The sequence below is a fragment of the Lacerta agilis genome, chromosome 2 (assembly GCF_009819535.1).
Source record: "Lacerta agilis isolate rLacAgi1 chromosome 2, rLacAgi1.pri, whole genome shotgun sequence".
NCBI lineage: Eukaryota > Metazoa > Chordata > Lepidosauria > Squamata > Lacertidae > Lacerta > Lacerta agilis.
Window position 1 is genome coordinate 101,725,361 of NC_046313.1, and position 27,885 is coordinate 101,753,245.

Genomic DNA, 27,885 nt, shown 5'->3' on the forward strand with positions numbered 1-27,885 from the left:
GAAGCCCCCCCCCCCCAGTCACCAGCTGGCACCATCCATGATACCAGGATATGGGGGCATAAGTGCAAGGTTTTGTAGGACTCTTAAGTGGGAAATACTTGGAATGCTGGCTTAAAATGTTGTCTACAGCTGGCAGCCGGCTCCTTCTCCCGTCTTATCTTGTGTAATCTGAAGGCTCGTCCTCTTCTCTGCTGACTCGAATTTATCCGATAAAGGTGTACCTTCCTTGTTTTCATGCCTAGTAATTTAGTAGTAAGATTGATTTGATAACCGCTGGACTGGTGTCGTTTAACTTACGGCAAGAGGCGCAGAGTTGAAACAAGTGCTCTTAGTAGTGGCAGATGGTTATCTTTACAATGGCTTTCTGTCAACAGGGTAACCGGAGAGCCTTGTTGAGTTGCTGCAGTGCGAGAAGGCTTTTAAAGCGAGATAACTGGCAAAAGATTGCAGGCATCAAGTTCATCCTGTTTTCAGGCTGTATTGTGGTGCAAGTTGAGTTCAGACTAGAGGAATGTTTATGGAGGTGGGGTCTAGTTTTGTGTCATACACATAGGTCCAGGCCAACTTGAGAGATATTGCAGACCTGGGCACAAGCATATTACTTGGCCACTTTTTCCTTTTCTTCTAAAGAGGGTGGCTACAGGGGGGGCTGGAGCAGTCTCCTGCAAGGGCCGAGGTCCAGAGATTCCTGCTTTCTAGCAGCAGCAAGTGCAACTTACAGGAGGCAGAATCAGGGCTCTTGTTGGCAAACATACACACACTAATAATGGGAAACAAGCATTGTTTACTTCCTTCAGAATGAGGATTGCTGTTTAAAAACCTACAACTTATTCTTCTTTAAAGGTTGGAAAAGGCCATCTTATTTTGTCCCAAACAAAATCAAGAACTACATAATTCCTCCCCCCCTCCTCTCTCTCCCCTCGTTCCACCCATCCCCACGAATCGTATTAAAAGAATGCAGCTTATGGTTTGTTGTGCAGCGTGTAAGTGTCGGAGTGCTACCTGCAGCTAGGCCACTTTGGAAAGAACCAAGAAGAGCGACTGGAAAACGTGTGCACAGCCTTGCTTGCATTTTGGCTCTTGCTGCCATCTGAAGCCAGGCTGCAGCAGGGCATCACCAAAATGTGTGTGAGAAGTGGAAAGAGACTTCTTAGCTGTGTGGATTATTGTGTCTCATGCTGGAGGGCTGCAGCATGCTGTGATCCCTCCTGTTGTCCACTATGTAGCTATAAAACAAATCCTGCCACTGGAATAAGTTTACAGGTCTCTGGTCAGCTAGAGAGGCCAGAATGGAAGAATCTTAATGCATGGAGTGGAAAGCAGGAGGGGCCATTTAGATACGTTAAGGCATCCAAAGAACATTTTCAAATGTGACACAAGGGTTTCTCCTTTTTATCTTGTTTGGGTTATGACATCACCCTTAAATCCTTTTTGAAGAGCCTAATAATAATAATAATAATAATAATAATAATAATATAAATTTGCAAAGTGCTTCTTTTTGCAGAAGGGAATAGTGCCAGCAGTAGGGAGAGACTGGAGTCTAGGAAGCTCCTATATACAGAGTAAGAAAGATCATTGGTCCATCTAGTTGAGTATTGTGCCCAGAGGCTGGCAGAGCCTTTGCAGGGTTTCGGATAGAAGTGTTCCTGGGCTCAGCCTGGAGTTGTCAGAGGCTGAACCTGGTCTCTACCGCATGCAGAGCATGTGCTCTTCTCTTACACTATGGCCCTGAGCGCCACTGGTGCCTTAAATGAGCCTTACTGTACTCCCATTCCACTAAAATCTCAGACTAGCACAAGCAAAGCCTGCCAAGACTTGTTTGGTGGTTTCTTTGTAACGTGGTCAAGTTTCAGATTTTACCATTCCGTATAAATGACGTACTTCCCAGCGTCCTCCATTTTAAAGAAAACAAATCAGTCCCCGGCCCCTTTGATCAAACGTGAAAAACTGAATTCCACAAAGATCAGACTACAAAGGTAGAAGTTTATTTCTCTTTCACAAACTGCAATCCACAAACCACTCCACTAGCAAGATACCAACGATGTAAAGAATATTTAAAAAAAAACTCACCAAGGAAAGCTGTACAAATGTCAAACACAACTGCACAAAACTTGTATTCTTGGCTCTCTTCCGTGGTTTAGGGACCAATGAGTAACAAAAGAGATGTGTCAAAGCTTCCACTTCCTGCCTTTAATCATTGAGTTTGGAGAGTGGGTGGAATTGCCACTCGCCTTTTTACTGTCAGTGTCCCTTAATGGCAGGAGTAGTGGTGGGGTAGAGAAGGAATCTGTGCCCCCCCCAGAATTTGGTAGACTCCAGCTCCCATCACCCTCAACCATTGGCTACAGTGGCTGGGGCTTATGGGAGCTGAAGTCATAACAACATTTGGAGGACCACAGATTTCCCCATCCTTGCTTTAATGGCAGTCTGACACATTGAAATATAACAGGTGGAGCTTTTCCTGCCCCTCTCTATATGAGAAAAAGGTTTACCTGCTACATGACTCTGTCTAAGCCCGCTGGCAAGTATGGGAACAGGGCTGTGTTTCTGTTTAAGTGAAAACCATAAGCTTGAGTAAGAACAAGGCAGATACATTTTTCAAATTATAGCATGCGTTTGTATTGTAACAAAAAGATACAGCACAACTATATAACCACAGCCTAGATAAATATCTGGAATAATGTAATTAAAAAGAATATATTCCAGGAGGTGGCAAGATTCAGGTGGACTTCCAGAGGAGAGAGCCACCTAGGAGCACTCAAAGGAAGATGCCTTTATTTCTAAGTCAGAATAAATCTGTTTATCTAGCCCCAATACTGACTCTTCAAGGTCTTAAGAAAAATCTTACCCCAACCCTTCTACTTGAAATCCCTTTACTAGCAATGCTAGGGGTTGAATATGGGTCCTTCTGCATGCCAAGCATATGTTTTGCCACTAAGCTGTGGTCTCCTTCCCTTTCTCTTCCATCTCCTTTTAATACAAGAACAATGCCTATCAAGCAGCTGCTCCCAATGTGCTCATGGAGACCGTCATGGCATGAGCAGAGGCGGTCTGTTGTGTAGAGCTTCATACAGGAGGATGGAACCTCAGCATGGTGGAGAGGCCGTAAGGAGCAAAGCCACGTCCTAGAACAGGGGATCTGTGGCTCTGCCGATGTTGGCGTCCAGCTCCCATCAAGCCCAGCTGGCATGGCCACCGTGATGTGAATTGATGGACTGCAGCCACTGGAAATCAGTCACCCCTTTCCTAGAACAAGGAACTAATGTCTTCATTTCTAGCACCACCTCAAACTGAAACCATGGGAGAGACCTGCTAGAAGGCTATGGAATCTATAAAACCATACGGTGTGGTTATTAAAACATTTCCATTTGCACATACACCCAGAATCCACAATCCATCTAACACACCTATTTGCTCCCCCCCCCCCTTTCAAAGGCAGGCATTTAACAAAGCCTGCATTGCTACTATGTGGTAAATTAATGAGCTTTCAGGCCATGGGAGTAATAATAATAATAATAATAATAATAATAATTTGTACCCCGCCCATCTGGCTGGGTCTGGCACCACTCTTGCCTCCCCCCCCCCCCCGCATGTCAGTTCCCATAATTGTGTCGCACTGTATTTAGCAGAACCCAACATGGAAAGGGAACCGGCTTTGAATTTTCCCACTGAGTTCTATAAGACGGATGTAATTGGGCTGCAATCTGGAACACAGTTAATTGGGTAAAAACAGACATTGGGAATACCAGGAGTGGAAGGGGGGGTTAACTCCCCGTTTTCCGGAACGGAAGAGTCACGGTGGCACCAACAGTTTTATCCCCTCTGAAGAAACGAATGTGAATCCTCCAGCTGCCAGGCACCATTTTGTTGCTCCTTAAGCCTGGTGGCAGCAATGTTACGTGGGAAGGAGGGAACAAAAGCAGGAACTACGGTAAGTTCAGGTGGGGTGCACAGGAAGAAAAAAGACTAGACCCGGTCCCAAATCCACACCTTAAATTTCACTAGCAGTACGCTCACCATGATTTTCATATATAAAGATAACTGTCCTGAATTTTGCCTCTCATACCCAAGCATTGTTAATGCTCCAGTCTGACTCGAAAATATCATGCGGGGAACTGACTTTCAGGAAGTGAAGCAAAGACTGGCCAGAGAGTTTTATGAGTGGAGGGGAAAGAAGGCAGGGCATCGGTAGAGAAGGCTATTGCCCTGTCTGCACCCCCAAGCCAAGTATGAAATGCCTCCTAATCCAATAAAATAGCTATTTCCTTTTTCTACAGCCAGGAATTTTTTTTTTAAAGATTCAGACTGGTATAGGCAGCCCAGAAGAGCTTCTATTCTCTTGGGTGGGGTTATTCTTGAACCCCGAAGGCAGCCCATCTAGGCGAAGGAAAATACTGATCCTAAATCTCCACTGCCTGGCGGGATATCTTTGGGAGAAGAAAAGGCTAGAGTAAACCCTACACAAATCCAGAGTGGAGTCCCTAAGTGGGTTGGGTGGTGTCCTGTACAACACCTGGTAACTCCTGCAGCCAAGCTGGTGCCAACGTATGGCTCTGCTTTCCTTTGGAACCCATCAGCGTGGCCGAGGGTGGAGTCGCGTTCGACTGGCAGCCCAGAACCTCCATATTCACTGCCCAGGCTTGTACCCCAGGGGGGCCACTTTGGTGTAGCTAATGCAGCAGTTTGGTTGCTCTGAAAACGCAATGTGGTGGTTTTGTTTATCTACACAGGAACCAACCAGCCGGTGCTGTACCGATCCAACTCCTAGTGCAAACGTAAGGAACAAAAGAGGCTTGTACATTTGTCTGAAATGCAGTGAGTTTGCTTCCACAGTAGACTCGACACACAAATTATGACTACAGTGGTACCTCGGGTTGCATACGCTTCAGGTTACATACGCTTCAGGTTACAAACTCCACTAACCCAGAAATAACGCTTCAGGTTAAGAACTTTGCTTCAGGATAAGAACAGAAATCGTGCTCTGGCGGCACAGCGGCAGCGGGAGGTCCCATTAGCTAAAGTGGTGCTTCAGGTTAAGAACAGTTTCAGGTTAAGAACGGACCTCCAGAACGAATTAAGTACTTAACCAGAGGTACCACTGTATCTCTATTGTTTCTGCCTTCTGCCAGGAAAGAATTTCTGAAACCGGATATGTTAAACAGAGCATCTTTTAGGCAAAGGTTGGGTTTGCCTCTCCCCCCCCCCCACCTGTCTGACTAGCAAGAATTCAAGAGGTGAAAGTTTCTCTGGATTAATGTGATGAGACAAATTGATGGAGGGTCTCACTAGCTCTGTGTCTCTGAATACCAGTTCCCGCAGACTGCAAGTTGGAGACGGGCTGTTGCCCTCATGTCTTGTTTGGGTTGGTGGCATCTGGTTTGCCACAATGAGGACAGAATGCTGGACTAGACAGGCCTTTGGTATGATCTAGCAGAGCTCTTTTTTGTTTTTTTTTAAATTTTACTGATTGGGGGGGGGGGAGAAAGTACCATCTGCTGAATTTGATGGTCTGGCAGCTGTAAAAATCACAGGAGCACCACCAGGGTGGGATGGGGTGCGGGAAGAGTGACAATCTTACCTGAAACCTACTGCAAGACTAATACTTTTATAATGGGGCCTCTGGGATCCTGTACCCTAGATCAGTAATTTCACACAAAATGTACATTTAAATGCTAAAAACATCACCCAGCATCCATTCCTAGAAGCCTTTTTCAAAGAAATTTCCAGGTTTTTTTTTTTCCAGCATGAACTCACTGGAACCTGGTTCCTGCACCTCTCAGGTGGGCACCATTGCCTTTCGAAGAGAACAACGGAGGCATTAGTGTTAAGTTCCGGCACCTCTTTTTTCTAGAAAAATAGCACTGGAAATTCCTATACAGTGGAACCTCAGAAGCTGAACGCCTTTGAACTCGAACGTTTCGGCTCCCGAACAATCGAAAAAACGGAAGTGATTGTTCCGGTTTTTGAACGATTTTCAGAAGCCGAACATCTGGCGCAGCTTCTGATTGTCTGCAGGACGCTCCTGCAGCCAATCAGAAGCTGCGCTTTGGATGTCGAACGGGCTTCCGGAACGGATTCCGTGCAACTTCCAAGGTACGACTGTACTGGTATTAAAGCCAAGATTTCTCTTATTTGTCCACCACCTATTTTTATACTGCATCTCTCATTGTTAGAGACAATTGTGTATTTACAGGCGGTTACTTAAAAGCTGGCCAGGTTATCATTCATGTTTAATGCCCTGGTTAGCAATTAGTATTTGCTGGGAAGCTATTTTGAGGACATGATAGATGGTATCATGCTGTCCCCAGCTTCATGAGCTTCCAATTCCTTTGCACATGTACTCTTGCCTCCGAGTTGGCAGCAGTGGGCGCTGGTTAGTGGTCGGATTTGGGGAGCGCTGTTGTGCTCTGGACACACCAGATGCTGATCCCTAGGTTAAGGACTGACAAAGGCAGAGGGCAGCAAGCATGGTTCTTTGTTTTAGCATGTGAGATAGAGCCCTCTTATGACCTAATGGGTCTCTTTCGCTCTCAGCAGATCTTCGTTCTCCATGGCTTTGCAACTCTCGCCTTCTGCTGTGTCTCCCAGGGTGCTGCATTTTTCACGTTGATGGTTGGAAGACTTCCAAAAGTTATCAATCATGTGATGGGGAAGAGCCTAGGATCAACCTAATTCTGCAGCCTGGCGGTTGTTTCGGGGAAGCAGAAGAGAGACCCAGTCATCTTTAGAATCTATAGACAATTGATTCGGGCACTACACGATCCACTAGAGGTCTTCTCAAAGTTCCAAGCCAGAGTGGATTTCTACGTGCAACTCTCCTGGAGTTCCTTCTCAAATTTTTACCAAGCCTGACGGCATCGAGTCGGCTGCCGTGGCGGGATTATTGCATGTGGTTTCATAGTCTCCTTTCCCCCCCACTGGAGGCAATACAGACATCTGATTTTCAAAAGCTGGTACCAGGGGTGGCAGCTGCTGCACATCCTAGACATATGGGCGAGGGAAGGATCAGTGGTTACTGGACTGGGAGGGGCAAGCATGTCCAAAGAGGGTGGGTGGGGGGGTGCGTGGTGACCTCTCGGCTCCTGCTCGAAGCTGCAAGATGTGTTTTAGAGAGGGGAGCAGCTTTCGACAGCCTCCAAGGGTGGAGATGCGGAAGGAGGCAAGCAGAGAGGGGAAATGCTCTATGCAGGGTTGGTCAGTGGAGCTTCACAGGGCAGGAGTGTGGTCCCGTGATCACTCAGGGACTCGGTGTATACCTGAGTCTGGCATGAGATGACCGCCTTGCGGTAGAAGAATTTGGGAGTCCTAGGAAGCCGCCGCCGAGGCCCAGCTCTGGAGCAGCACAGCACTTGCCAACTTGCCATGGCCTTTCCGTTGCAGAAGAGGCAGGGGAGCTTGTGAATTGCAGCCAGGCCTGGGGAGGAACCAATAATACAGCACGTTGCCTTGATGCTGAAAGACCTCGGAAAGCTCTAAAACTTTTTTTTTTAAAAAAAAAAAAGAGCGTCCCACGCAGATAGACGGCTGCTTTTTAGCCATTTGCAGAAAGCAAAAAAACAAACCAAAACAGAATTGTGCAACGGCCTCCGAAATGAGAGGAAAGCCCTGGCCCAGCTCCTTTTGCAACAGCAGGGGAAAGGAAGGGAAGAAACGAGACGGAGGGAGGCAACTAACCCCATGCAAAACTCACGGCACTTTAACCCCACAGCCACTCGCAGGCCCCAAAGCCAAAGCTCAAGAAGCAGCAGTCAATGCAGGGAGGCATGGTGGACATGTCACAACATACCATATACACCACTGAAGAGGCCCACCACAGTGGACAGGCACCTGACTGAGAACCTGTGGGCTGAAAGACACACTCATCTCAACCTGTGAGCTCTGAGGCCTCCTCAGGGATGAAATGCCTCTACTCTAGGCCGCTATGAGCTTAAATGTACAACACACGATGAAAGGAAGCAATGGCAAGAGCTTTGGAGGAGACTGGTGTCTGATGAAAACGAGAGAGTCCAACTGTCTCCACGGTGTTTTATGGGCTAAGCGAAGCTACATTTTCTTTTTTTGCATGTTTGCAAAGCTTAACGTTCCCCTGTGTTCCAAGTCTGCTGATCCCTCTCTGTTGTGCACATGAAGAATAGTGGGTGTGTATTTTGAACACTCCGGTGCTGTATATTGTTATCAGCTCAGGCCTGCATGCAACTGTTAAAAGACACAGGCAGTCCCCTTGGAATGGAAATTCAGTGACAAGGCAAGTTTCACCTGTTGGATTTAGTCCATCACAAAAGTGTTAAAGGCAAAGGGTATTTTCAAAGAAGACTGGCAAGCCTGCAATGGCCCTGGAGGCACAAACCCTATTTGGCCGATTATTTTAAGAGGCTACAAGGGCCCAATGGCAAGCTCTAACCTTTCCAGTACATTCCAGTTCCATGCGTTATACTCAATTATACTCGGAGTGGATCCATTGAAATTAACGGACCTACATTAGTAATGGCCATTAATTTCAATGGGAGGAATTCAACATCACGCTAAAACAAACCTTTTGGCAGTGCAAACATTTCTGTTTTCTTGACAGAATGACCCCCCTCCATGTGCTGTTCTGGGGTGGTCCCAACCACACACACCCCAAGCTGATTTTGAAGGGGGGGGCTGTGGGGGGGAGTCCTTGCACTGGCTATCAATAGCAGAACTACTTAGTTGGATCCAGCCCAACTTTTAAGTAAAGTTTAATACAACCCCCAGTATTTATATGGTGAACTGCCTGCTTCTGAAAAATGTCCTTTAACTCATGGAGGGCTATTGATAAGAGGACTGACTTCCGGCAGGGAGAGGGGCTTGCATGCATCTTTCATGATTGTAATACACAAAATGAATGCCTCAAGAGGGATATGCTGATGGGAGAATCCAGAAGCAGGAGTCCATTGTGATGATAAGGAATTTCATTAGATTGAAAAGGGCCAGCTTTAAAAACTTTTTTTTTTTGCATCAAAGAGCATCCCTAACCATGAATGATATTTAGGATCATGTTAATGGAATACATTGCAGCCATGCTTAGCTTATGAACACAAGAGGAGCCTGCTGGATCGGGGCCCATCTAAGTTCAGCATCCTGTTCTCGCACAACCTCAGCTTGGTCACCTGAATTTTGCTAGTCAGTGGCTTATTCGAGCATTCTGCTTCAGTCCTTGAAGAAGTATTTGGTATATACTGTTGTACATTCCTACTTAATTCAACCAAATGGGTGGTTCCTCGACCGTAAGAGTTTGATGGAAGGGCAAGAAGTGTGCTGATGCATTAAGAATGGAGACGAAGAACCACAGGGAGGAAGGGAGGTCAAGCACCAAAACTCATCCTCCCGTTGTTCCACAATGCCACCCAAACGGCAGGGACAAAAACAACAGCACAGTAGCAGACAAATCAGTAGCAAGGTAGGGAGGATGGCTAGCCTGGCAGAGACTTGGGAAGATGGTGGTAAATGTTGTGTGCTGCAGAGCATGGCTGTGGGTCACAAGGCAGGGACTGGGATCCTGCAGCCGTCTAGGTGTTGTGGGACTTCAATTCCCATCAGCTCCAGCCAGCATGGTCAGTTGTCAGGGATGGTGGGAGTTGGAGTCCAGCAGCCAGGGAAGGGCCGTTTGTTTTAAAACAACAACAGCAACAAAATATTCATGGTTGGCGTAAATGGCGTTAACTCACCGTAGGGATTAAAACTAGGCGTGAGTCAACTCAGAAAGCGAAGACTGAGCAATTTAAAAACAACAACCAGCCACCATATCTTCTAGTCAGCGTTTTCTTTTGGGGTTTGTTTTTTTTAGCAGGAACGTGGGGGAACTGAGTTCCCTTACCTTTTAAAAATTAAATATTTTTGGGGGCTGGGGGTGCTGGAACAGATATACACCCAATGCCTGAGCCAAAAACCCACCTATATCTGTAATCAGCAAAGCTGTGGCCATTTCTAATCCAGATCATTGTCCGCTTGAGTTTATTAATCACATTTTACATTTAGCCACTGGGTGGGTGAGTGCGAGGGTGGCGCTGCGACTGAGCCCGCAATAAACAAACTTCGTGACGAGTTTCCCCACCATATCCCACCCCCCTGAAAAATACACTGCTTCCCGTCCACAACCAGGAAGTAGTTATGCAGTGGCTAGTCTGCTTGCTCCTTTCCTCCCATCCAATTTTGTAAAAATGACTTACATGTGTCTGGGTGCACCGCAAAATGCAATGCTGGTGAGATGGCAGTCACCCGCCATCTTAATTTCCCAGAGGGATCTGTACAGATACATTAGCAAATGCAATTTTTTCATCTTGGCCCTGTGCCCTGAGCACCCCCCGCTCAAACTTCATTGCACACCACAGGTTACTAAGGTTTTCTTGCACTTTTGTTATACCATTTCTCTCCCTACCTAAGGACCAGCCACCAGTTTTCATGGTATTTTAACTATCTGATGGCAGACAGCAATGCCGAGGACTCCCTCTCATTTGACTTCCTCGCCATGGTCTCAGGAGTCTGCTGACCGAACCTCCTACAGTCAGCAGTCGAATTGTAATGGGCTAATCTGTACTGTGGTGTGTTCCTAAAAGCAGGGCCACACTGGATCTTGGCTGTTCAACTGGCTGTTTGGGCAACCTGCTTGGGGGCCCATAGGCTAGCCCTTTGAACCTCCCTGCCTGAATCTCACATGCTTGTTGCTTATTCTTTTCAACATTCAACCAATTTTTGCCTGATCACTTTATGGTTTCTGATCTCCCAAGTCGCCTAATTACCTCTGTCTGAGATTCGGCCCACTCTGTTCCAGTGGGCTTGGAACCAAGCAATCCCTACATCAGGAGTCACCAACTTTTGGGGTCTGGGAGGGCACATTGGGAATGTACTGAGCAAGAAACAAAATGGCTGTCGACTGGGGAAGGGGAGGACCCATTCGCAAAATGTCTGCCATCGTGGGTGTGGCCCGTCCCAAAACATCCATTTCAAAGAAGGCAAACGATCCTAGATACAGTCGTACCTTGGATCCCAAACACCTTGGTACTCGGACATTTTGGCTCCCGAACGCCGCAAACCCAGAAGTGAGCGTTCTGGTTTGCGAACGTTCTTTGGAACCTGAACGTCTGATGGGGCTTCTGATTGGCTGCAGGAGCTTCCTGCAGCCAATCAGAAGCCACACTTTGGTTTCTGAACGTTTTGGAAGTCGAACGGACTTCCAGAACGGATTCTGTTCAACCTCCGAGGTATCACTGTACCCTCGTGGGAAACTGTTTGTATCCTGGTCCTGAGAACCTTCTCTGCCTCCCAGGTGTCCTTGGAATTGAAGTTCTTCCTTTTGTATCATGGTTTCTCTCCACCTCCCTTAGTCCCTGTGTTGGCTTGGCTCCTAGTGCTTCCCTGCCCGCTTTGCCCCCAGCAAATGGAACCTTAGTTTTGCCCTCCACACAAATGCCAAAGGCAGTTCATCCGACCTCCTCCTTTGGCCCACTCCCTGCCATCACACACTGTGGCCAAAGTTCCTTCAAAGTCCTTTATTGGGATGGAGAGTCTAGCTCTTAAGAAAACATGATTCCCTCTCCATACAACCCCACATTAAGAAGTGCTGCCCAGACCCTATAAATATATATACGTATCTATTCATTTATATATGTAGATATATGTAGCATGATTCCTGCCTGCAGCAACAAGCCCCGAACGAGGGCTTCTCCTGGGTCAATGGGGGCTCCTGTCCTCCCTCTGCTGCCGCCTTCTGATCATAGACGCTCTGATGGCAGTGAGTTCGGTGGCCGAAGCTAAATCCATGCCCGGGGGGGACGGGGGATTTGGGGGCACAGGCATGCTGTGCATCAAGTTCCGCAGGTGCTGCTGCACCCTGAGCCTCACAGGGTAGGCGGGAGAGAAGGGAGCGCGAGAAGCCGCCAGGTCAGGAGAGGGGGGGAGAGAACCCATTTCCTGCGCCCGCATCTTCAGGCACAGCTCCCTACCTGGAACTGGGGCTGCCTTGCCGGGCACCTGAGCCACTGCGTTGGTGCCTTTGGGATCCTTGGCCTGGTGGAGGGCGGGCTCCTGGGGGGCTAGGCTCTGGGAGCTGGGCGTGGCACAGGGCTGAGCCGGGCCAGACAGCTTGCCCGCCGGGACGACCATGGCGGTAGCCATGCTATGGACCATCTGCACTTTCCGGTTGCGGGGGTCTGCGTTGAGCTTGCTGGGCAGCTTGAACCTTGCGGGCGTCGAATCGGGGACCTTGCTGCCAGGCGCCTTCTCCCGGGCTTTGTTCTCCTTCCCAGGAGCCGCAGGCTCGGTCGCCTTGCCGTTGGCGGACGCCCAGCACGGGGTGGGGGCTCGAGGGGTATCCTGGTTACTGCGCCGGTAGATCAGCTTAGGCTTGGGTGGCTGCGGCCCGCTGCTGTTCCTGGTGTCACCAGGCACGGGGCTTCTCTGGGGTGGAGGCCTCTTGACGGTGGAGCCTTCTACCAAAAGGCTAGTGCCAACGTACTGAGGGATTTCCACAGCTGCCTGCGGGGAGAAGAGGGAAACAGGGTGAGGCTGCCAAGCACCCCTCGTGCTCAGAGGGGCAGGGCAGCAGGGATTCTCATGGGCCCTGGCTTGCAAAGCTGCCACAAGGCTGAGAGAGATATCCTGAGACGGGGCTTCAGGGATGCGGTTTCATCAATGGACACTGAGGTCTAGCTCTGAGGGCCTTCTGCCGGTTCCCTCACTGCGAGAAGTGAGGTTACAGGGAACCAGGCAGAGGGCCTTCTCAGTAGTGGCACCTGCCTTGTGGCACGCCCTCCCATCAGATGTCAAGGAAATAAACAACAACAGTGGTACCTCGGGTTACAGACGCTTCAGGTTACAGACTCCGCTAACCCAGAAATAGTACATTGGGTTAAGAACTTTGCTTCAGGATGAGAACAGAAATTGTGCTGCCGCGGTGTGCCGGCAGTGGAAGGCCCCATTAGCTAAAGTGGTACCTCAGGTTAAGAACAGTTTCAGGTTAAGAACGGACCTCCAGAACGAATTAAGTTCTTAGCCCGAGGTACCACTGTATCTGACTTTTAGAAGACATCTGAAGGGAAGTTTTAGGGAAGTTCAGGGAAGTTTTTAATGTTTGATGTTTTATTGTATTTTTAATATTCTGTTGGGAGCCGCCCAGAGTGGCTGGGGAAACTCAGCCAGATGGGCAGGGTATAAATAATAAATCAAGCAGAAATTGTCCCCGGGATGCATCTGTGTCTGGTGCAGAGCATGCCCACATACACGCTACAGCGTCTCGAGAGAACCGCTAGGGTGCTTGAAAAAACCCGAATTGTTAAAAAGGGTGCTGTGGCGCTCCTTCCCATAAGCCCCCTCCAAGAACAGGTAATTCTGGAGCATCTCTGCACCAGAGTGAAGGAATGATCCAACTCCACCTGATCCTGAGCCACACCAGAATGACCCAGAGGAAGCCATCCACTGCAGTTCTGCAGGAGGTACATTCAGAACAGCGCCTGCTGCCAATCTGGAAGGCTCAGCAGGTAGAGCATGAGATTTCTGTACTGTAGGGGGTTGGACTAGCAACTAGGGGTTGCCAAGCTTGCTCGCTCCACTCACCCAGCCTATCCACCAACCCCTTCGCCAGCTGCCCTTCTCCCACACCTGACCAAACCCCACTCTCTTTACACTGCGTCCATCCCACGCCCCTCCCCTCACAGTGCATCCCAACCCCAAACGCCTTTTAACAGAGGGCAAGAGATGCTTCATAATGGCTTGCTAAACCGCTCTGTGAAGTGCCTCTCCTTCCTTCCTGGGCTGCCTGCCACCAGCAGTGCTTCCTTGCTCTGCTGCCTGTGTTTGTCACACTGGAGTTGGCATGGCCACATACTGGTGGCCACGTGAACTGCAAAGCATGACAATAGCCTTAGGTTTATATATATATAGGAAGAAAGGGGAAGCCTGTGTGTGGTGTCGCCTCCCAACCAATCAAGTCACACTCCGTATAGAAGAAACTCAGGCCTGCTTTGAGGTCCTGTCCCATTCCAAGAGGCACTGAGGACAGCTCTGAATGATCTCCCTTAGCTTTCTGTTGGCCATTCCTGCCAGTGGCTCCTCAGGCACCTAATCAGCCTGCAAACCCTCAGCGCAGAAAGGATGAGCCATCTGCATTGAAGGCTACCAGATGGTGGCAGAGCAAGAACCCAAAGGAAAGGGAGGCAGAGCCAGTGCAAGGCAAATAAGGCAGACTGGGGAGATGCTTTATCCAAGCAGCTAGCCCCAGTCCCTGAGGCTAAGGCAGCTGGGCCCTGTGCACTAACCTGTTTGTAGATGAGCTCAAAGTTCCCCGTGTTGCAATTGCGATCGTACTTGCGATCGATGACCACACGCAAGGTGTCCTCCTGCACGCTGGCGCAAAGGCGGGTAGTGATGGCAGTGGAGGCTGCCATGGTGGGGCTGGCATTGATCTCAATCAGCCACGGCTGGTAATCTTCTCCAAAGAGGAAGTCTGCGCCGTAGAGCTCAAAGCTGTTTTTGCGGAACTCCACTAAGTCTTGCGAGGTCTGCATGGCGTGAATGATTGCGGCCTTCATGCCGGGCACAATCACTGTGGACCACGCCTCGGGGGCCCCCATCTGTCGCAGGTGAGCCTGGAACTGCTCAGACGACCACATGTTGTCGCGGGGGAGCTCAGAGTGGCGGTTCAACGAGTTCTCGTAGTGCTTCTGGATGGAGTTGTTGCACAGGTGGATGGAGCTGGGTTGGAGAGGAGGGTAAGATCAGTCCACAAGGGGCTGAGGTCAGGTGCATTGGGCAACAATACAGGATTGGGACCCGGGACGTGTGTGTTCCATCCCTGATAAGCCACAATAGGAACACAGGAAATCTGCTTTAGGCAGAGTCAGCCCATCTAGCTCGGCATCATCTAAAGGGGCAATAGTGCAGCGGCACTCAAGGGTTTTGGGAAGGAGGTTTTCCCAGCCTTACCAGGAGATTCTGGGGACTGCACATGACACCTTCTTCATGCAAAACAGAAGCTTGGCCACTGAGCTGCTTCCCATTCTAAACTCCTTCCCATCTATGGTGATCAGGGATACTTCTTCCCTGTATGTGCTGCTGTCAAGAAGCCTCATTCTGCATTCCAAAGAAGCCCTGTACACAAGGAACAGCTCTGCACCCCCGACGGCTGACTTACCAGCATGGTAACCACAGTACTTCTTGGGAATTTCTCCCCTGCTAGGCTCCAGCAAAGCTTTGCATTGCTCTGCATTTTCCCTTCCCCAGAAACCTCATCTCCCTCTACTGTCGCATGCCTTTCCCCAGTTACATTATGCGGGTCAAGTTGATTTGGCAATGTTTGCAGAGCACGCTGGTCTGCACGAGAGTGCTGATTTATTTAATTTCACGCAACAGATTTCTCACCTGCTTGTCAGGGCACATTGCTCTCACAAGGTGACACCGAAAGAGATTTAAAACACACACACACACACACACTCAAAAACCATATATGAAGCTTCCCAAGGTTTCAGGCAGGTCTGCAATCCACTTAAATGGTCAGAGCTGTAGTTCACAAACTATTTACTAAGGAATAATAACTGGGATGATCCTGCAGATTTTAGAAGAGCACAGAAAGCTGCCTTATACTGTCAGGCCAGACAGTATTGTCTCAGTATTGTCAGCACAAACTGGCAGCAGCTCTCCAGGGATTCAGGCTGGAAATATTCTCAATCCCACCTGGAGATGCCAGGGCATAAGCCTGAGACCATTCTGCATGCAAGACAGCTGCTCTTCTGTAGAGCTACGGTCCTCACGGGACATCAACGAGACTATTTAAGACTGTGAGTGGCATGCACAGAACAAAGTCTTCACAAAGCAGCATCTCTCTCTCTCTCTCTCTCACACACACACCCCCCAACCACACACACACAAGTGCAACATAAAGCTGGATCCAGCCATGGAGAAGATAAGCAATGCCACACTCACGTGTCCAGTTTGTGTAGGGAAAAGGGCTGCGTGGAGAAGCGGATGTAGCTATGCTGGTAGAACCAGATGGTCAGTGGGTTCCAGTCGGTCACCAGGAACCACTGGCGCAGATCAAACTTGGTGCCAAAGATGAGCAGGGGCGTCTCAATGTATTTCTGCACCACCCACTTGCCGTCCTTTACGATCATGGGGTCGCAGTCTACTAGCTTCACTATTTCCTCCAAGCGGTCCATGCACATGATGCCTGTTGGGAAACAAACAAACAAAAGCCCTCACAGCCATGACATGCCCACGCCTGTTCCATCCCCACATCCTTGCTATCAGAGCAGTTCAGAGCAAAGCGAGAAGCTCGGGCGCCCTTTCTGCAGAAGCCAAGCTAGGTAGGCAACACCCTTTCCACAGCCGATGCATCGGAGACGGCAAGAGACACAAAGTGCGTCTTTTGTGCGACTGGTGTCCAACCTCCACTCAACAAAGAGAACTTCTAGGGTGTTTGTGAAACTCACAAAGGTGGCAGTCATATCACGCCAGGATCAGGAGCCCTGCATAACCAGGTGGTCATCAGGTTGTCGTGGCAGGACTAACATAATGCTTTTTTATCTTGGGCAGCAACAACAAAAACCGGTTCCAGAAAGGGCCTAGGGTTGCCACATTTAAAAAAGTGAAAATCTGGACACGAAAGTAGTTGAGCTTTAATGAAAATCACCAAAATCTATACAACCGACACAGGCTGCCATGTCCGCTCGAGGACTGAATACTGGCTGTGTCCAGGAAATTCTGGATGTATAGCAACCCCAAGAAAGGCTAACAAGTGTCAATGATAGGAAAGGATCTGCCTTTGGGCTTATGATTTGAAAGTCACAACACAAAAAGGAAAAGTGTTTTGGAGTGAAAAGGCGGGGGGATGCTTTGGCTCTCACCCTTTAAGGCTGGTTCATAGCTGTGGGTTAACTGAGCAACCTCAATCGGCCACTAGGACAGGCTGCCTTCACTGCAGTAGGCAAGTTCCTTCTCAGTCGGCCTTCACTGTCTCATCCGATTGTGAACTCAAGAGAGAGGCTGAAAAAACCCTCCTCACGTTTCAACTGCTGGATGTCAAGACAGCACACCCTCTCTTCTCAAAGCCTGCTGGGTGAGGGCTGCACCAGTTGTGCACAGTGCCTTAGCAACCAAGACTTTTTAATAACAGCAAACTCAAGAAGGGCACAATAGGGATGTGGTCAGGGTGCCACTGCTCAGGAAGAAGCCCAGCATGAACAAGCCCTTTGCCAAGTCCATTTTCGCCCAGTCTCCTCCTTATATGCTCTTTTGGATTTTCAACTCCCCTCCATATGCAGCACTGCTTCTCTCACCTCTGCCCCGTGACTTGGCTCCTGGCTTCACAATCCATATGTTCCTGTCCCCTTCCATGTCCAGCTGCGGGACGACCTTTGACAGTCGGTGAAGGACGTCTTCGCACCGCTCGACGTGGTCACCTGTCTGCACTATCTGCGCCCCCTCACTGCAAACACAAACACTCACAGCAAGGACCCCACCCATTCTCCTGCCAGCATGATCTGCTTGGTTCGGACAGGCAGCTCTTCCAGGTGGTAAATCTCAGAATATGAATTCCTAATGGACCATTTCACCATGAACAGATTTACAGCCCTTGCAGTCGCAGAGGGAACTTGTGGCTCTCCAGATATTATTGGACTCTAATGCCTATCAGCCACAGCCAGCATGGATATGTTTATCAAGGGATTGTGGGCAGTATCCGACAACGTATTTCCATTTGCGTAAGGACTTCTGGCTGCACCACGAACTTCCCCCTCTTTCCCCATGCACCCCTAAATCTGTTCTTGGGGTTCTCCCAACCCTCTGGAGGATATTTGGAGAGGGTGTGGGAGCATGTGGGGAGAGAACGTCCTTGTGCTGATGGAACTACTTCAATGGGATACCACCCTATAGGAGTTTAGCCAAACAACATTGAGTAGGCCGCAGGTTCCCCATCCCTGGCTTGGGATACGTGAGCATTTTCAACCACAACGTCTCAGGTGCTATAGAGCAGGGGTCCCCAAACTAAGGTCCACGGGCTGGATAAGGCCCGAGGGACTTGTTTATCCGTCCTACGGTGCCCCCCCTGCTCTTACTGGCGCTGCGCTGCGCGGCTGCCCACTTCTGGGTCGGAGGAGGCCCATGCACATGCACGCAAGCTATTTCCGGTGCTCCTCTGACCTGGAAGTGCGACGGAAATAGTGTGTGTGCACGCATATGGGCGCGTGCTCCCCCTGCTCTCCAGCCCGCTGCACGGTCGGCGCTGGAGACACCAGCCTGAGGCATGGTAAATTTGCTGACCCCTGCTATAGAGCACCTGGGAAAACCTTCCAGGTGGCTCAGATTTCAGTACCCAATTGCAATCCCTTCCTCTCTCCATTTTTTCCCATGCCTAGGGCCTTCGTACTCTGGTTCGACAGTCATTTCCTTTCAGTCTTTTAGACATAGCCCCCAAATGTATTGTCCCCAGTTTGTGATGATTAAAAACAAAGCAGAAAAGAGAGAGAGAGAGAGAGAGAGAGAGAGAGAGAGAGAGAGCATAAACATGTAAAGATGAGCAAAACTGCCTAATTCACGTAACACAATTCACATAACCTACATAACACATTTCTGCATGGGCACTTCTCGGTCTGCCGGTTCCTGCAAAATTTCATTTGAAAATAGAGCAACATTTCCAGTTCTCACAATTGTGAAGGAAATGAAAGGCGCTCAAGGAGTTTCTGCTCAATGCCCCTAGAAAGAAATCCAGGTTGAATCTGGCAGGACCTTCCAGTAGTCAGGGAATAAGAATTTCTTTACACTATACAAACCCCAGTCCTTCCCTCAAGTTCCCCATTCAGTCCCTGTATCTTCCTCTACATACCCAGTTGCTGTAATCCTGATAGGTGCAGTTTATTCCCCTGTTTGTGTTAGAAGATTGTCCCTTCAGAGTTTATGTAGGCTGCCCTCATGCCATCGTGATCACATGAACCCAATTCCCAAGGATGCTCAGAGGGGGGAGGAAGGGCAGGAAGAGAGCAAGGAGGAAGGAGAAAGGCAGGGGCTGCAGAGAAGATAATGACACAAAGTTTGTGGTTCAGTCCTGCCTGGTGTGTTTGTCAGGGGCAAGCTACAAAACCAAGCACCCTAAACTCAAAATCTGTATGTGCGTCAAACCTTCTTTCCTAAAATGATTCTGGGTGGGTGGGGGGGAAGTGGGGCAACAAATATTGCTAAACTGAAATGAGCACATATCACACAGAACAGGTTGCACCCAGGTGCTGTCCATGCATGAACAGAATGGACTTCCACTTATGCAAAATTCTTCTTCTTCTTTGACGACCACTCATAGCCGAGTAAGATTCTCTTCCATGACATTATTTCAGCTTCCACTGCCTACCTCCAGCCTTCTGACTATCCTCAAAGAAAGTTGGGGGGGGGGGCCTGTGAGAGCGGGGCGGAGAGACGAGAGGAAGATGTAGTCTCCCTGCCCGAGTTAAAGTCAACTTGGTGGATTCCACTCTATGCAAATGGACACTGATATGGCAAATTTGCACAAAGATCCCGTTCTGAAACGGGGGCTTTCCGGGTTTCAAAAACAGATTGTTTTGCTGTGTGGGATATTCCAGGATCTCCTATACTTACTGGGCTAGCTGGTAGTATCCATGTAGAAACTTTTCCCAGTGCGACTTTTTCATTAGCAAAGGAGAACCAGATTCTCTGTCAATGTCCTGGTGCCTCAAGCTGCTCATGTGTTCCTCGCAGGCATGTATCGCAGTCTCAATCAGCTGGGATGGGAGCAGGACCCCTTTCTTCCGGCTGTGGTACTGCTTGACTTTTGAAAACGAAGGGTTGTTGAGCCAGTTATGCAAGGCACACAAAGCAAGACTGCCTGAGGTACTGTTTCTGCTGCTCCCTGTAAATCACAGACCTTCCAACATTTCTCCCATGAAAATAGGGACATTCTATTCAATTATAATAATAATTTTACTATTTATACCCCACCCATTTGACTGGGTTGCCCAAGCCACTCTGGGTGGCTTCCAACATTTATATACATATACATATACATATACATATACATATACACATACACATACACATACACATACACATACACATACACACACAACTTCCCTATACAGGGCTGCCGTCAGATATCTCAGGAGCATAGCTGTCAACCTTTTCCTTCTTTTGCGGGGAATTCCCTTATAGCATTGGGAAACAGCAGGGAGGGTTGACAGCTATGCTCAGGAGTCACATAACTCCATATCCTCCAACATTTCTCCATTGAAAATAGGGACATCCTGAAGAAAAGTGGGACATTTCAGGATCAAATCAGAAACCGGGATGGTTTCCATAAATCCAGGACTGTCCCTGAAAAATAGGGACACTTGAAGTATCTAAAATCAAAGCAACCTGTGTGTATATACACACACACACACACACACACACACACGTGTCACAAACAGAGACCTAGGTCTTTTTTACAAACTTAATCAGTTCCCCAGTTGTCAGGGTCTGGCTGGACACTGAAGAATGGTGGTTGGAAACTGACCTGGAAAAAGTGATCAGTGATCTGGGGGAGCCTAAAAGCTACACCCACCCACCCAGCTCACTTCGGATAAAGAAACTCCATAGCACTTCTTTCTTAGGACATTTTCACATGGAAGACTTGAAGCAAGCTCATGCTTCAATTGGTTTCTGATCTAATCTCCACTGGAAAGAAAGTTCATTTGCATGCCAAACACCTCTACTCCATTCTCTCTTCTTACACAAAGGAAACCAGCTCAACCACTCAGCTGTGAAAAATATCTTAGAGAAAAAGCCATGGGGCTACACTTTTGGAGGTAGCCCATAGCCACTTCTCAATAGTCTCCCCTAGAACACAACTGATGACATTAGCAAAGATTTCAAGAGAAAGGCAATTTATCACACGTTCTGCTCTCCCATCCAGACCTTCTCCAGGTACTTGCTGGAGACAACAGCAGAGAAATCTCTGTGGCTGTTCCTTTTTTGAACACACAGCTCTTACCGCTTACCTGGAGTCTCTGGGAAATTTGGGGGCTCATTCTGATTAGCATCCGGTCTTGTCGTGTCGGGGGGTTCATTCCAGTATCGTTTCACCACCACTTTGAGAAGGCTCCTGGCTGCAGTGAGCTGGAAATCCTCTGCCATAAAAGGGAAGGAGGACACATAATTCTCTGGTGAGGATCCCGAGGGGGCAGGAAGGAACTCCTAAACTATCCTCCCCCCTCAACTGTCATTTGAGGACACCCATTCAATCCAGCTGCCTCAGTGGAGGATATGGGAAGCAGGGCTCGTTTCATTAACTTCGCTGGAGGCCCAGTTCCATCAGGTGTCTCATGCCCCTGATCTGTGCCAGCTGGTCATCATATTTAGAAATTGATGCCTGAATTTTGATTCCCCTCTTGCCTCCCTGTCTTTTGCCCTTGCGTGTTGTGTTGTGCTTTGTTTTTTAATATAAGCCTGCAGGTAGGGACTGTTCTGTTTTGATTGTATGTAAGCTGCTTCAGAAATCTTTTTTGGCTTAAGAGTAGGGTACAAATGCTCGAAAAGAAATGAATGAATGAATGAATGAATGAATGAATGGTCTGTGTCTATGGAAGTATTTGTTTTCATTTCTATTTCACCCCATCCTAAGGACTCATGATGGGTAACCATTTAAATGGGACATAATTTACACAGAGACGAATAACACACTTTTCTTTTTTACAAGCTTATTAAAGACTCTTTCACACAGATTAATCTTACTCATTTAAAAGTAGGCCAGACAAGAGCTTGCAATGTTTCTGGGAAAACGTCCATTCACGATCCAGTCACACTTTCTACTAATGGCATGAGAGCCATTTCCCTGGGAAAGATCCTACACTATGGTGGTAGGTATTGCCCTTTCTTTACTTGCCTCCTCTCCCCTTAGTTTCCTGTCCTGTCAACATTTAGATTGTAAGCTCCATGAGGGACAGGGTGGTTTTTTTTCTTAAGACACTCTGAAAAGTGCCACGTATAGTAACAGCAACAACAGAAGAAGCAACTTGATGTGTGTTTGCTTGAATAACCTATTTTTAATTGGCCATTTCATTCAGCTTTTTTTGTACAGTATTTTAAAACTATTGCCTTGAGGTAGGATAGAGACTGAAGTTACTCTAACCAATGGGAAAGCAACTGGGTGGGAAGGAGGGAATAAACTGTGGGAAAGATTTGTGCCTGTAACTATACAAAGTGTGTCTCCACAGTCTCCTGTGAAGAATAAACATTACCCACCCTGCTCTTCTCCTTCCTTTATGCCTTTCTTTCAGAATTGCAGTGTGAATTGGGGTCTAATACTTTCCTTACTTGGGGCATGGGTGGCGCTGTGGTCTAAACCACAGAGCCTAGGGCTTGCTGATCAGAAGGTCAGCAGTTTGAATCCCCGTGACGGGGCGAGCTCCCGTTGTTCGGTCCCTGCTCCTGCCAACCTAGCAGTTTGAAAGCACGTCAAAGTGCAAGTAGATAAATAGGTACCACTCTGGCGGGAAGGTAAACGTCGTTTCCATGCGCTGCTCTTGTTCACCAGAAGCAGCTTACATGCTGGCCACATGACCCGGAAGCTATACACCTGCTCCCTTGGCCAGTAAAGCAAGATGAGCGCCGCAACCCCAGAGTTGTCCACGACTGGATAACGGTCAGGGGTCCCTTTACCTTTACCTTTACTTTCCTTACTGATCATGAAACCAAATTATGTATCTCTGGTGATGTTGCTGTTATTATAAATACCTAAAGAACTCAACGTGTTTTCTTGAATTTATTAGGCTCTTGAAAGTAGCAGCTGGAATCCCTTTCCAGATCCTCCAAGGAAGAGACTGAGAATCCGCCATCTAACTAGAAGGGGGATAATGAACTATGGGGCAAAAACTGAGAGCTCCACTGCTTTAAGTAGAAAGGTGAAAATATTTAGGGAAACAAATTTGTTCATTTGTTTGCTATCTTGGAGAATACTGCATGGCCCCTACTGTGATTAGCTAAACACCTTGACATACCATCAAAGTAGAAAGTACCGGTATATCCCAAAACATGGTGGTCCTTTACTCTGGGATAAGGCATCTCTCACCCCAAGGGCAGGGAAAGCAAGGAGCCCATTGTGCTAGAGTCAAGGATTTTCTTTCTCTTCCCCACCCCACCGAAGGAGAGCGTTGCGAACAGTTCTCACCAATAAAGGCATGCTTTTCGTCTTCAGCTCCAAGGCGGTAACAACGTGGGAAAAAGGTATCGGCATCAGCCTGGTCAAACCATGGCAGGTTTCGCAGGTTAAGACACAGCCCTACCTGAGAAAGAAGGGATGGATGCCTTTGCAGCGGCTTAATTTCCCAAGTCTCCACAGCACACATATACACAAGCTGGTTGGGCCCAGATCCTGCAGATTCATTTTCCCAACTCAGAGCGCTATTCGCACTCTGCTAGCATGGCCCAGACGTTCAAGAAGCAAAAACTCTGCCCACCTTGGTGGTGAAGGTGCCCGCCTTGGCATAGTGGTTCATCATCTGATCTTTGCGCAGGAGGCGGCAGTCAATGACATCACGCCGGTTGGTCCAGATGAAATAGGGGATCTGATTGCGAACCAACCTTGACTGCCAGGGAAAGAGGAACGGTGAAAAGTAAACGTGGAAGCCTAGTGAAACAGCACAGAAGCTAGTTAAAACAACAACAACCAAAAAAAGGACACGGTAGGTGGAGGGGGGGGACTGGGTTCAGGTGACAGATCTGCTGTTGGGGAAGGTGAAATAAGAACAGGCAGCTAAATTATTGACTGGAACAAGGTGGCATGATGGTGGCCCAACAGCACTGGCTTCCAATTTTTGTCCAGACCCAATTCAAAGTTCTGGTTTTGACCGTTATATGGCCTTATATGGTTCAGGACCATTATACCTAAAAACTGACACCCTGAGATCATCATCTGAAGCCCTTCTCTGCATGCCACCTCCAATGGCCAGACAGGTCTTTTCTGTAGTAGCTGCCATTTATGAAATGTTCTCTCTAGGGAGGCCCACCTGGTACTAACCTTGTCATCTTTTTTGGCACCAGGTGAAGACATTTCCCCCCAGAGCATTTGGCCAGGCCTAACAATTGTTGATTTAAGCCAGGATCTATCCAGGTCTTGTGCCCCACTTCGTGCCCCGACTGGGCCAGGCGATAAGACTGGAACACCTACAGCTCAATCATAATATCTGGACTCAAGACTGTCTGTCATGAGCACCCTCACTTCCTCAGAGGTTGAATAAAGCGCTGGCTATATTAACTTGAAACAGTTCTTCTTTTATTTTCTACAAGCTACAATATATACATAACTATACAGCTTGTGTGGCTAGGTTTCTTCCACACATCTTATCTCCAGAACGAACCCTGTCTAACACACACAGTGAAGGTCACATTCTGTCTGGCACAGAGAAGTTAATTAAGGGATCAAAGACTCAGTTCCCTCCCCCTTCTCTCAGACCATAAGTCACACGATTCTCACAAAGGGAGGGGGTGAAATACTAACAACAATATGATGTTGCACTGTTAAATATTTTTTAAATAATGTTCATATTACTGTGTTTGTTTTTTGTTTTGTTTTCATTTGACTGTAAATCACTTAAGGACCTTTTTCTATTTGAGAAGTGATGTATAAATGGAAAAAAACCTGAATCCTAAATAAATCTAGGTGATGCTGAAGAACAGAAGGAGAGGGTCTATGATGATCGAACAGAGAACATGTGTACTGCAGTGGTTAGAAAGTCCAATTAGGATTGAGAAGACCCAGATTCACACCTCTACAAAGCCATATACCTCATTGGGTCACCTTGGTCCAGTCACTAGCTACTAGCCTATGGCTTGGTACAAAACCAGAGTATAAAACTGCATGTGGGTAACACATATACAATTTTTCCATGTGTGTTTTTGTCCATGAACAACAACACATGAGTGTTTTAAACTGAACTGTATACAACAGAACCTCGGATTTTGAACGTAATTCGTTCTGGAAGACTGTTCGACTTCTGAAATGTTCGAAAGCCGAGGATCAATGGGCAGTTGGTAAAATCCTTTGAATAAATGGAGAAACACACCTCAGAAGCTGTTCGACTTCCGAGGCGCGTTTGAAAATGGAAGCAATTACTTCTGGGTTTTCAGTGTCCAGGTTCCGAATCATTCGGCTTCTGAGACGCTCGAAAACCGAGGTACCACTGTATAAGGCCAACCAAAACACCACAGAATAGTGTGCATGCTATTAGTGATAGAACCTGGAAAGCTTGCACACTGCCTTGTCACATTTGGTTGGCCTCTATTGCCTTAGTATGGATCTACTGATATTGGGAAAATCTGAATTAAATGGAGGTGGGGGAACTGTGGGCTGCAACCCGGATGAGGACAAGATGGTGTGGAAGGCATGAAAAGCATGCACACCTGGGATGCATCAAATCCACTTTAAACTGCCCCAGTGTGTTTGTGCAGCCTTAGCTACCTCAACAGGCTTTTGCAGGAACCAGAATTGTGGAGGAAAGGTTTAGCTGCTTGAAGGAAGCATTTAGGGGTAGTTCACCATCACATGAAACTAACCATGAGGCTATAGGTACTATCAATGGCATCATCCTGTTCCTCTTCCCCCTCTTCCTCCTCATCTGTGAAGGAAATGGAAAACAGCAGAGACAAGGGTCACTCACAGTCATGACCAGGAGCAGTCTCCTTCTTGGACACACAGAAACGGTATTTAAAGTGCTTATTACTGTGGGTAAGTCCATACAAAGATGGGTGCTCATCCATATATTTATTATTTTGTTATTTTTGTAAACCACTTTTAAATTGATAACCACCTTCAAATCACTGATAGAAAGGCAGCATGGGTTTAATTTTATAGATCTATACACACACATAAATGTTAAATGCAGAATTGCAAACACACACCTTATGATACTTATTGACACTTAATTTTATAAATTTAAGTTGTAGAATGCACTCTCTGAAGAGGCTAAATTAGGAAAATAGTGCAGTGCTATTTTATTAGCAAATGTATACAGATCTTGGGTTGCCAGTGGTTTCCTTCCAAAACCTGGAGCAATATTTATATCAGTTACATCTTTTTCTTGTTACAAAAATGCCAAGTGAAATCTAATAGCATTTCCCCCACCCAACCTAATACTGTATACCGGTAGTCCATTTTTACTGCAAGTTTTACATTATTTTCTTCAGTCTTCACAAACGTAGCTATTTTGCTGTGTTTTCCCTTGCTGTGTTGCCAACACAAATCTCATGCTTAGGAAAACATAGTTATACCAGCCTGTGTTTCCTTGTAGCACTTTTACACAGTTCACTGCAAGCTCCTTTAGGTGCAAACAATGGCCATTTGAGAAGGTTAAGTAACCCATGGGGAACAGTGTAAAGTCAGAGGTGACATTTTAAGAGAGGTGGAGGTAGTTTGAAGGTACTATTGGTGCCCTCAACACACATACACACACATTTCCAATCCTAGGACAAAATATAGCTTGGCTTTTCAGTGTTTCACACTGAACAAATGAAAGCCAGTTGTGATGGGCACCGATTGGCTAGTGCCCATGCCATGTCAAACCTAAGTCTCTCTATTCAGGGAGTAGTTTTGCACCTGTTTTTATAGCGCGCATGGATTTATTTGGAGCAGGAACAGATGAACATATCTGGTGCGTGTACATCTGAGATTCTTCCAAAAATTAAAAACAAACTTTCGAATGTTTTTAAACAACATTGCAGAGGGTTGTGCTAGATGCTCCTTGAGGTCCCTTCCAACGCTACAGTGATATGATTCTATGAAATACCTCTTTTTACGTGGTTCTAATCAAGAATCTCAATGTTTCATTTTACGTTTCTGTAAATCACCTAGAGGGTTTCCTCTTTTGTATACATACAGTCAGGCGGTATATAAATTTTGTTCAATAAAATTAAAAGAGAAGTTGCAAGAGGCTGGTGGCCTTACCTTCCTCAGGCCCATCACTGTCATCACCCTCTTCATCCTGGTCCCCATCAGGCAGACGTTCTCGCTTATTCACTACTTTAGCCACCTTGGGAAACTTCCTCTCCACCCAGCCCCTGCCAAGCAGCCGTCTCCGAATCACAGGGTAAGGGCCGTTCACCATGAAGATCTTCCTTTGCTATGGGGCAACAGGAGAGGCTTAGCAACTTTGCCCTGCAGCGGGGAGGTGAGGCAGGGACTCTCCCCTCAGTGATGATGATGATGATGATGATATCCTCCCCATTGGGCTGGGTTGACCCATCCAACCAAGGCTACAGAAGAGGGGGAAACAGGCCGGGTGAAGGCTAAAAAGGCAGAGACCAGGTGAGCCAAGGCTACTCACCTTGATGGCTCTCTCCACAAACTGCCTGGCTTGCTTGAGGCGGTCTGGGTTGAAGGAAGAGTTGAAGCTGATGCTGCGAGGTGAGCGTCCCTCTATCAGAGAGGCTGCATCTCCTGGAACGAAGGAAAAAAGGGGGGGGGGAACCTAGCTAGGCTTCCCAACCTTTGTGACCTCTAGCACCTACGGTACCTCACACAGTGAGACATTGTGAAACTTTTCTTAAAAATACGATTTTTATTAAATTTTCCATTTTACAATTTCAGAGAAACATTTTACGTACTTAAGATATGAATGACTTCTCTTTCCGTGGTTCATTTTGCATATCTTATATCCCTGCCTATTTTACAAAAACTATACCAATCGGTTTTCCATCATGACATCCATCAAAACTTATTTACACTGTTGAATTTATCTTAACGCTGCCAGCGTTTTCAGCTGTACACAATTATTTTCCCTATGTTCAATAAACGTTTTCCAGTCTTCTTTAAATGTATGTTCTCCTTGTTCTCTTATTATATATGGTAAGCCTGCAAATTGTGCATATTCTGTCAACTGAAGTTGCTAATCTTCTTTGGTT

The 27,885-nt window shown here is 47.4% G+C and overlaps 1 protein-coding gene across 1 annotated transcript in view; it reads right to left on the reverse strand.

Moving 5' to 3' along the window:
• Positions 1-6,579: 6,579 nt before the first annotated feature.
• The window catches only part of LOC117042333 (tubulin monoglycylase TTLL3), a 39,936-nt gene continuing 18,630 nt past the window's right edge, over positions 6,580-27,885 (reverse strand). The window contains exons 11-23 of the mRNA XM_033141882.1: positions 27,309-27,421; positions 26,930-27,104; positions 25,543-25,604; positions 23,448-23,576; positions 23,159-23,273; positions 20,991-21,119; positions 19,594-19,783; positions 17,289-17,437; positions 15,937-16,180; positions 14,274-14,709; positions 11,964-12,495; positions 7,257-7,414; positions 6,580-6,981 (exon numbers count right to left, since the gene is read on the reverse strand). Of these exons, the coding sequence (XP_032997773.1) occupies positions 6,832-6,981; positions 7,257-7,414; positions 11,964-12,495; positions 14,274-14,709; positions 15,937-16,180; positions 17,289-17,437; positions 19,594-19,783; positions 20,991-21,119; positions 23,159-23,273; positions 23,448-23,576; positions 25,543-25,604; positions 26,930-27,104; positions 27,309-27,421 (2,582 nt within the window). The 3' untranslated portion in view covers positions 6,580-6,831. The remainder of the gene's footprint in view (positions 6,982-7,256; positions 7,415-11,963; positions 12,496-14,273; positions 14,710-15,936; positions 16,181-17,288; positions 17,438-19,593; positions 19,784-20,990; positions 21,120-23,158; positions 23,274-23,447; positions 23,577-25,542; positions 25,605-26,929; positions 27,105-27,308; positions 27,422-27,885) is intronic.